The 17,295-nt window shown below is 40.9% G+C and overlaps 1 protein-coding gene across 6 annotated transcripts in view; it reads right to left on the minus strand.

The window, feature by feature from the left end:
- Positions 1-17,295, minus strand: part of LOC126457453 (uncharacterized) — a 45,972-nt gene that overhangs the window by 24,767 nt on the left and 3,910 nt on the right. For all 6 annotated transcript variants that reach the window (XM_050093736.1, XM_050093742.1, XM_050093738.1 and 3 more), the window contains exon 2: positions 14,991-15,216. In XM_050093736.1, the coding sequence (XP_049949693.1) occupies positions 14,991-15,190 (200 nt within the window). In that variant the 5' untranslated portion in view covers positions 15,191-15,216. The remainder of the gene's footprint in view (positions 1-14,990; positions 15,217-17,295) is intronic.

The raw sequence follows: 17,295 nt of genomic DNA on the forward strand, positions 1-17,295 counted from the left end.
GCCTACCGGTAGGGGTTGTTGGCGACTCCCGAGATGGGCCAGCAACTGCCTCTTCACTCATTTTGATTATGTTTAGCACAACTGCACAATTAAAACACGCATAACAGTACAGCGCAAAACAATAACGAAGCAGACGACAATGGCTACCATGTACAACACAGTCAGCTACGTAATGTTGGCAGCTGTCGAAACTGCGTGCCTACCGAAGCCTCCCGATGTTTACCGACTTCTGCCGATTCAGGACTAGGGAGAGGTCTGCCATCTAAAAGTTTACACACTGTACATGATGTGACCATCCATTCCTGGACACTGACACATTGTTCAAACACATGTGCACCCTTAATCAAAAAAATGGTTCAAATGGCTCTGAGCACTATGGGACTTAACTTCTGAGGTCATCAGTCCCCTAGAACTTAGAACTACTTAAACCTAACTAACCTAAGGACATCACACACATCCATGCCCGAGGCAGGATTCGAACCTGCGACCGTTGCAGTAGCGGGGTTCCAGATTGTAGCACCTAGAATCTTTCAGCCACTCCGGCCGGCGCGCCCTGAATCCATTCATGTTCCACTGTATAATGGGAGCCATCTATCGGGGGGGGGGGGGGGGGTAGAACTTTCATCTTGACCGTTTGACAGGGGTGGGGAACCCACAATGGGTAGAGGCTCAGTTTTGGAGCAAGATGGTTGCCCCGATCTAACATCAAGATCCATAGCCTCTAAAGGAAAATCGACAGAGACATCAGAGAGGTCAATGTTTATATCATCAGGCTGTTTTCTGCCCAATTCCACCAGTGGTTGACATTTTGCCTTGCATTTTTCCCTGGGTAGACTGGGAAGAATCCTGGAGATACTAAAAGGTATCAGATAGATTATATAATGGTAAGACAGATATTTAGGAACCAGATTTTAAATTGTAAGACATTTCCAGGGGCAGATGTGGACTCTGACCACAATCTATTGGTTATGACCTGTAGATTAAAACTGAAGAAACTGCAAAAAGGTGGGAATTTAAGGAGATGGGACCTGGATAAACTGAAAGAACCAGAGGTTGTACAGAGTTTCAGGGAGAGCATAAGGGAACAATTGACAGGAATGGGGGAAAGAAATACAGTAGAAGAAGAATGGGTAGCTTTGAGGGATGAAGTAGAGAAGGCAGCAGAGGAACAAGTAGGTAAAAAGACGAGGGCTAGTAGAAATCCTTGGGTAACACAAGAAATATTGAATTTAATTGATGGAAGGAGAAAATATAAAAATGCAATAAATGAAGCAGGCAAAAAGGAATGCAAACGTCTCAAAAATGAGATTGACAGGAAGTGCAAAATGGCTAAGCAGGGATGGCTAGAGGACAAATGTAAGGATGTAGAGGCTTATCTCACTAGGGGTAAGATACATACTGCCTACAGGAAAATTAAAGAGACCTTTGGAGACAAGAGAACCACTTGTATGAACATCAAGAGCTCAGATGGAAACCCGGTTCTAAGCAAAGAAGGGAAAGCAGAAAGGTGGAAGGAGTACATAGAGGATCTATACAAGGGTGATGTACTTGAGGACAATATTATGGAAATGGAAGAGGATGTAGATGAAGATGAAATGGGAGATACGATACTGCGTGAAGAGTTTGACAGAGCACTGAAAGACCTGAGTCAAAACAAGGCCCCCGGAGTAGACAACATTCCATTGGAACTACTGACGGCCTTGGGAGAGCCAGTCCTGACAAAACTCTACCATCTGGTGAGCAAGATGTATGAAACAGGCGAAATACCCTCAGACTTCAAGAAGAATATAATAATTCCAATCCCAAAGAAAGCAGGTGTTGACAGATGTGAAAATTACTGAACAATCAGTTTAATAAGCCACAGCTGCAAAATACTAACATGAATTCTTTACAGACGAATGGAAAAACTAGTAGAAGCTGACCTCGGGGAAGATCAGTTTGGATTTCGTAAAAATACTGGAACACGTGAGGCAATACTGACCTTACGACTTATCTTAGAAGAAAGATTAAGGAAAGGCAAACCTACATTTCTAGCATTTGTAGACTTAGAGAAAGCTTTTGACAATGTTGACTGGAATACTCTCTTTCAAATTCTAAAGGTGGCAGGGGTAAAATACAGGGAGCGAAAGGCTATTTACAATTTGTACAGAAACCAGATAGCAGTTATAAGAGTCGAGGGGCATGAAAGGGAAGCAGTGGTTGGGAAGGGAGTAAGACAGGGTTGTAGCCTCTCCCCGATGTTATCCAATCTGTATATTGAGCAAGCAGTAAAGGAAACAAAAGAAAAATTCGGAGTAGGTATTAAAATCCATGGAGAAGAAATAAAAACTTTGAGGTTCGCCGATGACATTGTAATTCTGTCAGAGACAGCAAAGGACTTGGAAGAGCAGTTGAATGGAATGGACAGTGTCTTGAAAGGAGTATATAAGATGAACATCAACAAAAGCAAAACGACGATAATGGAATGTAGTCGAATTAAATCGGGTGATGCTGATGGAAATTAGATTAGAAAATGATACACTTAAAGTAGTAAAGGAGTTTTGCTATTTGGGGAGCAAAATAACTGATGATGGTCGAAGTAGATAGGATATAAAATGTAGACTGGCAATGGTAAGGAAAGCTTTTCTGAAGGAGAGAAATTTCTTAACATCGAGTATTCATTTAAGTGTTAGGAAGTCGTTTCTGAAAGTATTTGTATGGAGTGTAGCCATGTATGGAAGTGAAACATGGACGATAAATAGTTTGGACAAGAAGAGAATAGAAGCTTTCGAAATGTGGTGCTACAGAAGAACGCTGAAGATTAGATGGGTAGATCACATAACTAATGAGGAAGTATTGAATAGGATTGGGGAGAAGAGAAGTTTGTGGCGCAACTTGACCAGAAGAAGGGATCGGTTGGTAGGACATGTTCCGAGGCATCAAGGGATCCCCAATTTAGTATTGGAGGGCAGCGTGGAGGGTAAAAATCGTAGAGGGAGGCCAATAGATGAATACACTAAGCAGATTCAGAAGGATGTAGGTTGCAGTAGGTACTGGGACATGAAGAACCTTGCACAGGATACAGTAGCATGGAGAGCTGCATCAAACCAGTCTCAGGACTGAAGACCACAACAACAACAACAACAACAACAACAACAACAGACTTTGCAGCCACAATTGTGGTTGCGGGTGTGACAACATTGGACAGTGTACCAGACGGAACCTTTGGATGGGCAGGGAGCTCTACAATGTCAGTAACCACAGCTTTCTCTGAAGTTCTCGGGGGAGGGACAGGCGTACAAATGACTGCAGCAGCGCAAGTACATGGACACATGCAGGTATTAGTGCCGACACTAGCAGCCTCCGTTTGTGTAGCAGCGTCAGCTTTCCATGTGGGCTGTTTAACAACTGAAGTGAAGGAGGTAGCAAAACACGGGGGCAGCTTGGCTTTTAGAGCTTTTTTGCCCCTGTATACGGGGTGCACTTAATTGTTTTAAGCTCCTGTGTCTTCCATTCTTCCAGATACACGCTGCAGTTCCGACTCCAGATAGGGTGAGGTCCAGAGCAATTCACAAACTTCAATGGAGACAGACAATGCACACATTTACGGGCAGCCTGACCACACTTGCCACAAGTAGCTTCTCCACGACATCCCAAGAGTAGTATGCCCAAAGTGCTGGCATTTGAAACACTGCATTGGGTTAGGTACACAAGGCTGCACACTTAAGCGAAGGAAACCTGCCTTAGAATGCTCAGGGAGTTTCAAGCTATTAAACATCAGGATAAAGGAGTCAACTTAACAGGAACCCCATCCACCCTCTTCATGATATTTTGCACATCAACTATTCCTGTTGTAGCCCACTCACCTTTCACTTCCTCTTTAAGGATGTCCACCAGATCCCTGCACGTCACAACAAGGTGGTGTGTAGCTCAGTTTACATGGTATATTCCGGAGGGAGTGTGGATTCTGGAGATTCTTAGCTTGTTGGGAACTATCGGTTTCCACCAACAGCATCCCATTATGCAATCACTTAACAGATTTCAAACTGCCAGCAATGCCCTTGAGCCCTTTTTGAATATACAATGGGGAAACTTTCCCGAAGCTGCCCTCTTTCCTTTTAATGATTAAAAACACACCGTCTGTTCTGTTAGTAGTCATGATACTCTCAGATTTCGCTCCTGAGTCAGGAAGGCTGGCTACAGGAGCCCTCTTGTTGGATTGGGTGTTGGAACCTACCAGCGGCCCACCCTTTCTGCTGCGAGGATGCAAACAAGATTTTGGAGGATCCATCTCAGTCCCACAAGCAGCTATGGAACTAGAAGTCACCTAGACAGAGCCCCGCATGCCTAGGTAAGCCTTTTACAACTGAGGTGCGGCAGGTTCCCCAAACGTTGCCTGCTAATGACTGTTCCACCTCAACAGCCATGCATCTCACCAGCACGCAGCACACCTTGAGATAGAGGTTTTTTTTATAGACTTTTATTCCATCCTCGCAATCCGGGCGGTGAAGCCAAGGTCCCCATTTCCTGAGACAACATTCCACCGCTGCGCTGTACATTGGTCGCTGAAGCATGCCCAGAGCTTACAGTGACAGGGGACTGGCCGCGCTTAAAGAGTCCCGCAGTTCAGGAACCCCGGTGTCGCCAAGCCTGTACCCAGCTGAATGTTGAGCCCCTGCAGGTGGTAGCAGAAGTGATTCCACAGAACTACCTTTCATAATCCTTGTCATTCATTTGCTGTACAATCACAGAACATATTCTGAGCTCAAATGAAATGAGGTACTTCACACAGAATAACTTCCTCCATGCCAACCAGATCTGTACAACCCGACTCACTTTTTTCAGATAACATACTGAAAGTCGTGAATCAAGGCAGCCAGGTAGATGCAGTATTGTTTAATTTCTGGAAAGCACTTAATTCACAAGAGGGACATGCAATATATCACACTCTGACATAGTGTAAACTTTGCCTGGTAAAAGAAGGACAAAAATAAAGGGACACTTACTTTGTCTTAAGTGCCAATACTCAATAGTTTCCCAGAAAATGACATTTTTTTATGGTACTTCATCAGCAAATCCATCATTAAACTAAATAAGTCTGTGGTATAGTGGCTAATAGCACAGTTCCAAATTTTTTTGTTCTGTGCTTAAATCCAATCTTAAGCTGTTTTGGTTGCCACTGAAGTATGTGACTTCCAATGACAGCAGTATTTTTTGTGACATCAAGAAATACAATAGAATTAATGAGAAAAGAAATAAGCATTTCATTAAAAACAGATTTTATCATCACAAATCTTAACTTTATATGAAAAACATATAAATTCTAGTATTTCACTTTTTGCTTTTTCTACTTCAAGAGAACCAGTACATTCCTATATGCCATGAAGACATTCAAAGTATAGAAAGTCAGAGCACCACAAGCAATGTGGGGTGGCACGTATGCCACAGTCACATATTTTAGTGTGAATATCATTAGGGAATACAACCTCATAAACATTGCTAAATACCTCATGATCTGATGATAATTTCACAGCAAACCAAGCACATCAAAGCATTTTCTTGACAGCTGCAGCCTGCAATTGATTGCAGATCCAGGCCTGTGTTTTATTAATTGCATCACTCCTACTCGCAATTTCCATTTGCTGCGTGATGAAAATAGTGTACTTCTGTAATGGGCAAATTCATTTCTTCATATGTCAGCAAAAGTACACATCATACGATTGAAACAGCACACACCTTGATGGAATTACTTTTAACACATCAACATTCTGATTTCATCAAAAACCAAGCCATTGGGTAAGGGATAGCTTCACCCATCAAACGAGACAATAATGCACAGAAATGGTTCAATTTTTACATAAGATCACAAAATTACATACAAGGGCTGATAGTAGGTTAGCTTTCCAGATTTTGTGGCTGTTGTGTACTCATTAGGGTCCTGTTCCACTGACTGGTTTAGGCCTTGTTGGACTCTAGGACCAAATTTGCTACAGACTTCTTTAGGACAAACAAAATCTGCTAGTAGCATTTAGTAACAGTGTATATATATAGAGGGAAACATTCCACGTGGGAAAAATATATCTAAAAACAAAATGATGAGACTTACCAAACAAAAGCGCTGGCAGGTCGATAGACACACAAACATACACACAAAATTCTAGCTTTCGCAACCAACGGTTGCTTCGTCAGGAAAGAGGGAAGGAGAGGGAAAGACGAAAGGATGTGGGTTTTAAGGGAGAGGGTAAGGAGTCATTCCAATCCCGGGAGTGGAAAGACTTACCTTAGGGGGAAAAAAGGACAGGTATACACTCGCGCGCGCACACACACACATATCCATCCGCACATACGCAGACACAAGCAGACATTTGTAAAGGCAAAGAGTTTGGGCAGAGATGTCAGTGGAGGCGGAAGTAAAGAGGCAAAGATGTTGTTGAAAGACAGGTGAAGTATGAGCGGCGGAAACTTGAAATTAGCAGAGGTTGAGGCCTGGCGGATAGCGAGAAGAGAGGATATATTGAAGGACAAGTTCCCATCTCCGGAGTTCTGACAGGTTGGTGTTAGTGGGAAGTATCCAGATAACCCGGCTGGTGTAACACTGTGCCAAGATGTGCTGGCCATGCACCAAGGCATGTTTAGCCACAGGGTGATCCTCATTACCAACAAACACTGTCTTCCTGTGTCCATTCATGCGAATGGACAGTTTGTTGCTGGTCATTCCCACATAGAAAGCTTCACAGTGTAGGCACGTTAGTTGGTAAATCACATAGGTGCTTTCACACGTGGCTCTGCTTTTGATCGTGTACACCTTCCGGGTTACAGGACTGGAGTAGGTGGTGGCGGGAGGGTGCATGGGACAGGTTTTGCACCGGAGGGGGGGGGGGGGGGGGGGGGGGCGGTTACAAGGGTAGGAGCCAGAGGGTAGGGAAGGTGGTTTGGGGATTTCATAGGGATGAACTAAGAGGTTACGAAGGTTAGGTGGACAGCGGAAAGACACTCTTGGTGGAGTTGGGTTGTTTTGGGGAAAGAGACCAGACAGCGAGGTCATCGGTCTTATCGGATTAAGGAAGGATAGGGAAAGAAGTCGGCCGTGCCCTTTCTGAGGAACCATCCCGGCATTTGCCTGGAGTGATTTAGGGAAATCACGGAAAACCTAAATCAGGATGACCGGACGCGGGATTGAACCACCGTCCTGCCAAATGCGAGTCCAGTGTCTAACCACTGCGCCACCTCGCTCGGTACACTCTTGGTGGAGTGGGGAGGATTTCATGAAGGATGGATCTCATTTCAGGGCAGGATTTGAGAAAGTCTTATCCCTGCTGGAGAGCCACATTCAGAGTCTGCTCCAGTCCCGGAAAGTATCCTGTCACAAGTGGGGCACTTTTGTGGTTCTTCTGTGGGAGGTTCTGGGTTTGAGGGGATGAGGAAGTGGCTCTGGTTATTTGCTTCTGTACCATGTCGGGAGGGTAGTTGCGGGATGCAAAAGCTGTTTTCAGGTTGTTGATGTAATGGTTCAGGGATTCCGGACTGGAGCAGATTCGTTTGCCACGAAGACCTAGGCTGTAGGGAAGGGACCGTTTGATGTGGAATGGGTGGCAGCTGTCATAATGGAAGTACTGTTGCTTGTTGGTGGGTTTGATGTGGACAGACGTGTGAAGCTGGCCATTGGACAGATGGAGGTCAACGTCAAGGAAAGTGGCATGGGATTTGGAGTAGGACCAGGTGAATCTGATGGAACCAAAGGAGTTGAGGTTGGAGAGGAAATTCTGGAGTTCTTCTTCATTGTGAGTCCAGATCATGAAGATGTCATCAATAAATCTGTACCAAACTTTGGGTTGGCAGGCCTGGGTAACCAAGAAGGCTTCCTCTAAGCGACCCATGAATAGGTTGGCGTACGAGGGGGCCCATCCTGGTACCCATGGCTGTTCCCTTTAATTGTTGGTATGTCTGGCCTTCAAAAGTGAAGAAGTTGTGGGTCAGGATGAAGCTGGCTAAGGTAATGAGGAAAGAGGTTTTAGGTACGGTGGCAGGTGATCAGCGTGAAAGGAAGTGCTCCATCGCAGCGAGACCCTGGACGTGCGGAATATTTGTGTATAAAGAAGTGGCATCAATGGTTACAAGGATGGTTTCCGGGGGTAACAGACTGGGTAAGGATTCCAGGTGTTCGAGAAAGTGGTTGGTGTCTTAGATGAAGGATGGGAGACTGCATGTAATTGGTTGAAAGTGTTGATCTACGTAGGCAGAAATACGTTCTGTGTGGGCTTGGTAACCAGCTACAATGGGACGGCCGGGATGATTGGGTTTGTGAATTTTAGGAAGAAGGTAGAAGGTAGGGGTGTGGGGTGTCGGTGAGATCAGGAGGCTGATGGAGTCAGGTGAAAGGTTTTGTAGGGGGCCTAAGGTTCTGAGGATTCCTTGAAGCTCGGCCTGGACATCAGGAATGGGATTACCTTGGCAAACTTTGTATGTGGTGTTGTCTGAAAGCTAACGCAGTCCCTCAGCCACATACTCCCGACGATCAAGCACCACGGTCGTGGAACCCTTGTCTGCCGGAAGAATGACGATGGAACGGTCAGCCTTCAGATCACGGATAGCTTCAGCAGTGGTGATGTTGGGAGTAGGATTAAGGTTTTTTAATGAGGATTGAGAGGCAAGGCTGGAAGTCAGAAATTCCTGGAAGGTTTGGAGAGGGTGATTTTGAGGAAGAGGAGGTGGGTCCCACTGTGACGGAGGACGGAACTGTTCCAGGCAGGGTTCAATTTGGTAGTGTCTTTTGTCAGAATTGGACAAAGGTTTGTGACCTTATGCAAAAATTGGACTGTTTCTGCGTGCAACTGAGTCATAGGGAGTGCAATGTTATCCCTCCTTCTACAATGGTCTGGTTGTTGATGAATTTTGAATATCGACACTTTCATTAAACGTAATTTCGTCAAAATATATGCCATGTTGTCAACCCTATAACGTATATTTTGACTGACAGGTGAAGAATTACATTTGTCCATTACATTCCCATGAGACAGGAAACAGAAATCACAAATAGATGTAATGAAACTAATAAAACATACACATGGATCTGTAATCAATTGCAGGCACCAGCTTTCAAATAAATGCTTTGATATGCTTGGTTGGCATGAAATTATCGCCAGATCGCAAAGTATTTAGAACACTAAAGAAATTACTTTCCTAAAGATATTCACATTAATGAATGTAACTATGGTATATATGTATTTGCATGAAGCTGGTGGTGCTTTGATATTTTTTTTTTTTTTTTTTTTTGCATCGGAAGTTTTTATGATAGTTATAACCCTGGGTAATACAATGATTCTCTCTAAGCATATAAGTAAAAATAAAAGCAAAGACTGATATACAAAAATTTATATGCCTCAGTAAAACAATGGTATTGCATCACAGAGACTAAAATGGCTATGGAAAAGGACTTTGTTACAATAATGTGAAACATGCAGGGTGTGGATACTAAGATGAGAGAAGTATCCAATATGATGTATCAGGCAGCGTAACTTGCTGTGACAGTGCGAGAGAGAGAGAGAGAGAGAGAGAGAGAGAGAGAGAGAGAGAGAGAGAGAGAGAGACAAAGTTATTGTTTATTACTCTGGCGGTCAGCTCTCACATAATTATTCTTAGGATATAGAGCTTTTGTTCTTCTTAAGAGTAATTTTTACTAGAAGAGAGCCATTCTTGTGATGTAAAAATGGATGCCATTGCGAGTTTTTGATTCACATTGTAAAATATGTGTGTATATGGAAGGAAATCAGTTAATAGAACAATAAAATATTGTTCATTTCAAGAAGTTACGTGTTATTCTACACCCGGAGTATACTTCTATTGTGATTTAATAATAAATACCAGCTTGAGAACAGTTCCGACGGGAGCGTTCAGTACTAGTGAAATAGTTCGATGTTTTCTTCAGAAAAGAAGTCATTTCATGGATCATTCAAGTCCACAATAGTACCTGGACATTTCTCAGAACTGAAAGCAATCTGATTGCTATGCAACAGAGCCCCGAAGAATATTTCTCCGTGCTTTGGTTACCACTTTCAGCTCAACACAGTATCTGCAGCATCTGGAGCAGATTTCTACAACAGCGGAAGCACGTAATCGCTATCAGTTTCACACATCGCCCTGTGTACGCTGTATGTATTTACCCACAACAGTGAACATACAGTCACTCACACACATAGAAAGACAATACAAGGTGGTGTGGGAAACATTTCAGTATAAAGGTCCTGTAGAGCTAAACAGTAATTAGCCTAGTAGTAGTAGTAGTAGTAGTAGTAGTAGTAGTAGTAGTAATAGTAGCAGTAGTAGTAGTAAACAAAATTTATTATTATTATTATTATTATTATTATTATTATTATTATTATTCCCCCCCCCCCCCTCTCCAAGGGAGAAAGTAGATGTGTGTATCTTCAGAAAAAAAAGCGAAATGAAAATATAGCAGTTCACATTCATTTTTACAGCGGTGTCGAAAAAGGACAAGACAGGAACTTCAATAGCTGCCCACACGAAGCATAGAAGAGATATCAACTGCTGGTAGGAAATCAGGAAACTGGTGAGAGGATAATGACAGCAGAAATCTCAAAATATGGCCATGAAGTTATTGTGGGGTCTTATGAACTTACGAACGATGGTAACAGCAAAGTCAAAGATGAGTTTTATGAAAAATTGGCAAGTGTGCTAGAGTGCACACGTGCCTGGAAAGAAATTATTTTAATGCGGAATTTTAATGGAAAAGTAGGCGTGGCCACTGATTGTGAAGTAGTGGGAAGATATGGTGATGACACAGTAAATGGCAATAGGAAAAGGTTAGGCAGTACGTGTGACATATTGTCCTTGCAAATTTTGAATTGTTTCTTTCCTCATAAGCAGATCCAAAAGTGTACCAGGGAGAGCCCTTCCAGAAACACCAGATCAATAGCAAAGTGTATTATTCAAAATAAACATTCCAACATAAGAACAAATACTGTTAGGGCCTACAGGGGTGTGGAATGTGACTCAGACCACTTCCTGTTAGCTGCAAAGATGACAGTAACATCTGTGGGCCAAAGACAAATTAAAGAGGCAAATATTCCAACAAGGATAGTGGATACTGTGAAATACAATTCAGCGAGCTTGAAACAAGATTTGGTACAATCTCTTTGTAAATTATGGTTGTCAAACCAATTGAGGCACTTATTCTAAGTATGTATACCAAGGAATTACAAAATGCATATATGAAGCAGCATCTGTAACACAGGGGCATCAAGGAGAAAAAAAGGAAGCAGCCCACACAATGGTGGACTCAATGCAATGATGAAAAAGTAAACCTAAAAAAGATGTTAAATAGTAATTGGATGAGAACACAGGACAAACATGATAGAGCCTTATATGTCAGAATGAATAGAGAAGTAGAAAAGGACATCTGCAAAAGGAAATATGAAATGTGAGAGGACAAATGCGAGGAAGCTGATCAATGTGTTGAGGGGACAAAATTGGTGGTAGCATGGAAAATGGTTGCAGGGCTCAGAAAAGAAGTAAAAGAAAGAGCAAACCTGTCATTTATCAGTCTGATAATGTGGGAGAAGCATTTTAAAGGCTTGCTAACAGAAGAAAGGAAGGAGTACAAAGAAATAATGTGAGAGATACAGGAAAACCACGACAGTGAGGATGTATAGAAGATAGCTACAAAAGAGGTACAGAATGTGGCTACACGAATGAAATAAGGGAAAATCTGCAGGTCCTGGAAAAGTACCATTAGAATTAATGACAAATGATCCATGCATTCTGTATGAACATCTAAGCAAGTTATTCGATAAATGTACGTGGTATGGGGAGGAAATTCCAGCAGAGTGGAATTTACTGTATCTAAGACCCACAGATAAAGAAGCAAGGAAGTGTGTAGCAGTTATCATGGCATACGTGTCAAGTTCAATTAGCACTTTTAAAATCAAGATTGTAGTAATCTGTAAATGAAGTGGAAGAACAAAGTGGCTTTAGAAGAAACAGGTCACGTGTAAATAATATCTTGACCCTATAACATTTCATGGAGGAGCAACTGGAACGAAATCTAAGTGATCATTTGGTCTTCACAGACCTTGAGAAAGCTGTATGACACAGTTTCGCTAAAGCTATTGTTCAAGGTGCTGCCAGCAGAGGAAATGCCAAAAATATATTTAAGAGAGGTCAAACATCTCCAAGTCAGCAAAATGTGTCAAAGTGTAGAAAGAAATTTCTAGAGAGGCTTTGAGAATAAAGGACTGCAGTAAGGATGCTATCTCCCTTCCACACTCTTAAAATGAATGTGCAGAAGACACTGGATCCATGGTGCAGAACGGGCATGGGCATGGGAACTGGATTGGGGATCCAGTGTATGTACATGCTTTTTATGCTGATGATCACATCGTTGCAGCAAATGATGAAGAGGATATATCTCGCACGCTTAGGAAGTTGATGGAAGAGTAAAAAATGTGGGTTTGAAAATTAATTTTGAGAAGACAGAATATCAATGTTTATGGAGAACAGGAAAGTAACTTTGACACTGATGGACATCTTAGTGTGTAAAGAGTACCTGGATAGTACCTGACCACGTGATGCAAGTGCGACAAAGAGATTCAACAACGAATCTTTGAGGGAACGACAGCCATCCACACATTAAATCCTGTACTTTGGTCCCCAAAAATAATTTTAAGGGTTAAAATGCATTTGTATAAATCCATTGTGGAATCAATAAAAAGCTATGGGAGTGAGTGCTGGGAACTCACAGAAAGGAATAAAAAGAGACTGGAGCTTTAGAAATGGACCACTTGAGAACAGCATGTAGAATTTTGTGACTTAACCACATAAGAAATGAGGAAATAAGAGAAAGGAGACAGACTAATTACAGTATTGTGGACAGAACAGAAGAAAGACAGCTAAGATGGTTTGGGTGTGTCAAAAGGATGGTCAAGACAGATGGCCCAAGGGAGTATTTTCATGCAGATATCCTGGAAGGAGAAGAAAAGGAAGACCACATAAAGTGGTATCCAAAAAGCAGCAGAGACAAGAGGAATATAAGAGGTTGAGGAAGAATGGGAAGACTGAGGCATTTGGTGGCGGAAATGTGGGATGCAGCGACAGCTGTAGGACTCTGCACAAAGAAGACTGTAAAATTTAATTTTAATAACATGTGAAATGATTATTTCTTTTGCAAATAATTCCACTGTATTTCTCAATGTCCCAAAAAGATTGATGAGACTGGTGTCACAAACTTCCACAACAACAACAACAACAACAAAAAGAAAAAATAATGACATAATATTGGAATTGAATAAGGAACACAAAAATTCAAAACCCTACTCTTAGCTACTATGCTACTAACTCGCTTGGCATAACAGAATGCATGTGAACTGATACGTTAGCACTAAAACTTTGAGTGTCATTTTCTCAATAACTATTGCATGTTGGCACTTAAGACAAAATGTGTGTCCTTTTATTTTCTTCCTTCTTTCACAAAGAAAAGTTTACACTGTGTTGGAGTGACCACTTCCACATCCTAATTGTAAGTACACATCGGAGCTTACTATCTAAAGTACAACTGTAAGTAGTTCCAAGCAAAATTTGTGACTTGATTGTGGATTTTTTTGGGAGGGAGTACACAGCAAGGTACCTTGTATGGTGAGTCACTGACAGACGTAGAAGTAACTTTTGATGTGTCCTAGATAAATGTGTTGGAACCCTTGCTGTTCATGTTTTATATTAACAACCTTGCAAACAACATTAACATTTACAGATGAAGCAGTTGTCTATAATGAAGTACTGTCTGAAAGAAGCTATGCAAATATTCAGCCAGATATTGATAAGATCTGATAGTAGTGCAAGTATTAGTAGCTTGCTTTATACATTGGGGTAACACTTCTTAGGGAAATGAAATGGAACAATCACCTCTAGTCCTAGTCATAGATAAAGAGCAGGTGTCAAACTGTAGTTTATTGACAGAATACTAGGAAAATGCAAGAAGAATACCAAAATGTGTGGGAGCCATACCAAACAGAAGGAACATGTGATATTGAATATGTACAAAGAAGTGCAGCATGAATGGTTCCAGGTTTGTTCTACCCATGGAAGAGTATCACAAAGATACTGAAAGAAATGAACTGGCAGGCATTTGACACAAACTATCCTGTGAAAACCTACTTAGGAAGCGTCTAGAACCAACTTCAAATGATAACTCTAGCTATGTAGTACAGTCACCTACCTATTGCTCCCTTAATGATCACAAAGACAAGATTAGACTAATTACAGGACGCACAGTTGTATTTAAGCAAAAGTTCTTCCCACGATCCACACATGAATGGAACACAAGAATGTCCCAATAACTTGCACAATGGGACTTGCCCTCTACTACGCACTTAACAATGGTTTGCAGGGTGTAGACGTAGATGCAGACAAACTCACTACTCCAATAGTTATGACTGACTTGTTTCTTCCAATTACGAGTTTATTTTAAAATAGAGGGTTCAAGAGCCGGAAAGCTGAATTATAACAAACACAGTGCACATTCAGTTGTCATAAGCCTGCTGGGAAACAATCAGAGCAGTTCGATCATTTCAAGGCAGTTGTTTACTCTGTTTCCATCGGACGGTGATTTTATTTCATCAAAATATTTACTTGAGGTTTAAGTTTTAAACTTCCCTGTACCAATTTTTGTTATATGTGAAGCCAAGTTTTATTCTACTTGCTTTCATGACCATACATGAGACTTTGAGTTGACATCACTTAATACGCCAAACTGAACAATTATACGGGTTACATATAAACTCTTCCTTTGTTAGCATTATCTGTCAACATTCTATGCCGTACCACATCATTGTGTAATAACCTCTAATACACGAAAATCCTTGTACTTAAGTAATAGACTGGTCAATCAAGAAACGGAAGGAGAACTTTTGCCACAATTACTTCTACTGTTAACACGGATTAATGTCACTATGAGATCAACTAATAAGAAAAAAGAACCTCACAACAAAACTAGTACTCACCCATTAGAAAAGTTATCAGACTTTGCAACAACATCAGTACACATTTCCCAAAACGCCAGCTCATCTAAAGCAGAGTCTAATGAACAATCTTCAAAAAACTGCCGCAAACGTTCCCGTGTATCTTCTGTTGCCAATGGATTGCGGATTAGTGTTCTGGGTGATACATTGCCCTTGCAGACAACACCTCTGCATGATGCCATGGAATATATTTGTCAAACACCTTCATCTGTAACATTTTACACATTCAATCAAAGGAGAACAAGAAATAACATTCCACTGTAACTGAGGATGGAGAGAGAGAGAGAGAGAGAGAGAGAGAGAGAGAGAGAGAGAGAGAGAGAGAGAGAGAGAGAGAGAGAGAGAGAGAGAGCATAACAAACAAATGAGAATTTTATAAACTGTGATGCCCGCACAAGAGCAGGAAAATGGCTCATTCATAAAAAGAAAAATCTAAAACCACTGACTGTGAAAAGATTATGAATTGTTAGTATCCATAAGGAGCTATTTGCTGGAGAAAGGTCTGCTTTAGGCTTCTCTAAGCACTAGAGGTGGTGATGTAAAATGCACGGACACTTATAAGTTGGGGCAAGGGCCCAATATAAATATCTGGGCAAATAGATTTATGCATTTTAAAGATTAATTGATAAGTGGCACATAGTAAAAAAAATTTAACCGATGTTTTGTACTGGAAAAGGTGTTTTGAAACATTGCTTCTGTAGTAGTTGGTAAAAAGCTGTTTCAAGTTATTAGGGGAAATAAATTATACTATACATGTAACCATAAGTTTTTAATGAGGTCAATTCTTGGAGTAGTACATAGTAAAAAGAAAGAAAACAAAACTCAAATTTAAAAGTAATTCTTGACCTAAAGATAGTTTATACTAAGTAGGTAACCTGTAAGTAGTATTTTTACTTATACTATGCTACCACAAAAAAATAAGAGTAAAGTTGTTCCATAATGATTTTAATTAGAGACGAGTCATGTGCCAATTCCAATTCCATCAACCCAAGAACTGTCGATTCTCTAGGGATCTATTAGTATCAAAACAGAATGATTCCAGGATACCGAGCATTGATTCTTTATTATTAAATCTTTTATATGTAAGTGTCCTCATTTTATCTCCACAGTAGTACAGTCGTACGAAAGTAGATAGAAAAAGTAGGAAAATGGAAAACTATAGTCTCAAATGTCACTACATCTAACAGTAAAGCTTTCTATTTTACTGAAAAAAGTTTCACTTTTAAGTATACATTTATTATCAAGAAACACACACCAGCTGTTGAATACATTCAGTAATAATTTTGCTATCAATAACCATTCTTCAGTAATATTCAGCAATTTGACACACATTATAAAGTGTGTTACATTGCAAAGTGATATCGCAAGTATATATAAACAGAGTGTGAGTGTGTGTGTACGTGCGCTTTAGTTTGTATGTTATGCATTCTAGGAGTAAAAACTTTAAAAAGTCCTTTTTTATAAATTTCCAGATTTTGGGCATTTAAAGCTGCTTTGAGCAAATTCCCAGGCAAATGCCCATTTATACATGTTCTGGTCACTGGGAATTTGCCTGACACATCACTAACTAGAAGTGGTTTTTATCCAGCAGTGGATGACAAATGGCTGAATATCTTGTACAAACACATATGTATCCTTTGTTGTTCTGTGAAAACAATGTTCACCACACTGTCAAGTACCCAAAACCATTATGTATCAATCACAAGAGCTGCAAGTGCCTCAGTCATCTCTGAATTTTAGCCGAAGGATCAGAGGTTTTTTTTCAGTTTTGAGAGGGTTTTCAGATAATGACTGAACTGATCAAAGTGAGGCTTATTAGCAGATGGTACCAAAAAAAAAAAAAAAAAAAAAGAAAAAAAAGAAAAAAAAGTCTTCATTAGTGAGCATGGTAAAAATTTAATAGTAAAAGGTACTAAAAGCCACATCTCTCCAAAATATTGTGGACATAGCATATGAGTACTACTATACAGAACATTTAAATTGCTGTAGCATAAGGATCAATGGTGGCTGCATAGAAACAATGAATTTTGTTTGGAGTGCACTATCTCATCATCTGCACTTTTTAGCTCTGAATCAGTTGAAGGTTTAGGGCTTTGCGACAGTAGTGATTTGTGTATAGTCCGGCCAAACTTTTATACCAATCAGTATAGTGTGTATCAACACTGTAAAAGCAATTACTGACTGGTGTGTTTAGATTGGTGATATGTGATTTTAGCAACAGGCCTATGTAATGCTGAGGAAATTGGATTATGAAATGAGATACAAAAACAGGGGGAAGGAGCAGCAA

This window comes from Schistocerca serialis, chromosome 2 (genome assembly GCF_023864345.2).
Source record: "Schistocerca serialis cubense isolate TAMUIC-IGC-003099 chromosome 2, iqSchSeri2.2, whole genome shotgun sequence".
Classification (NCBI taxonomy): domain Eukaryota; kingdom Metazoa; phylum Arthropoda; class Insecta; order Orthoptera; family Acrididae; genus Schistocerca; species Schistocerca serialis.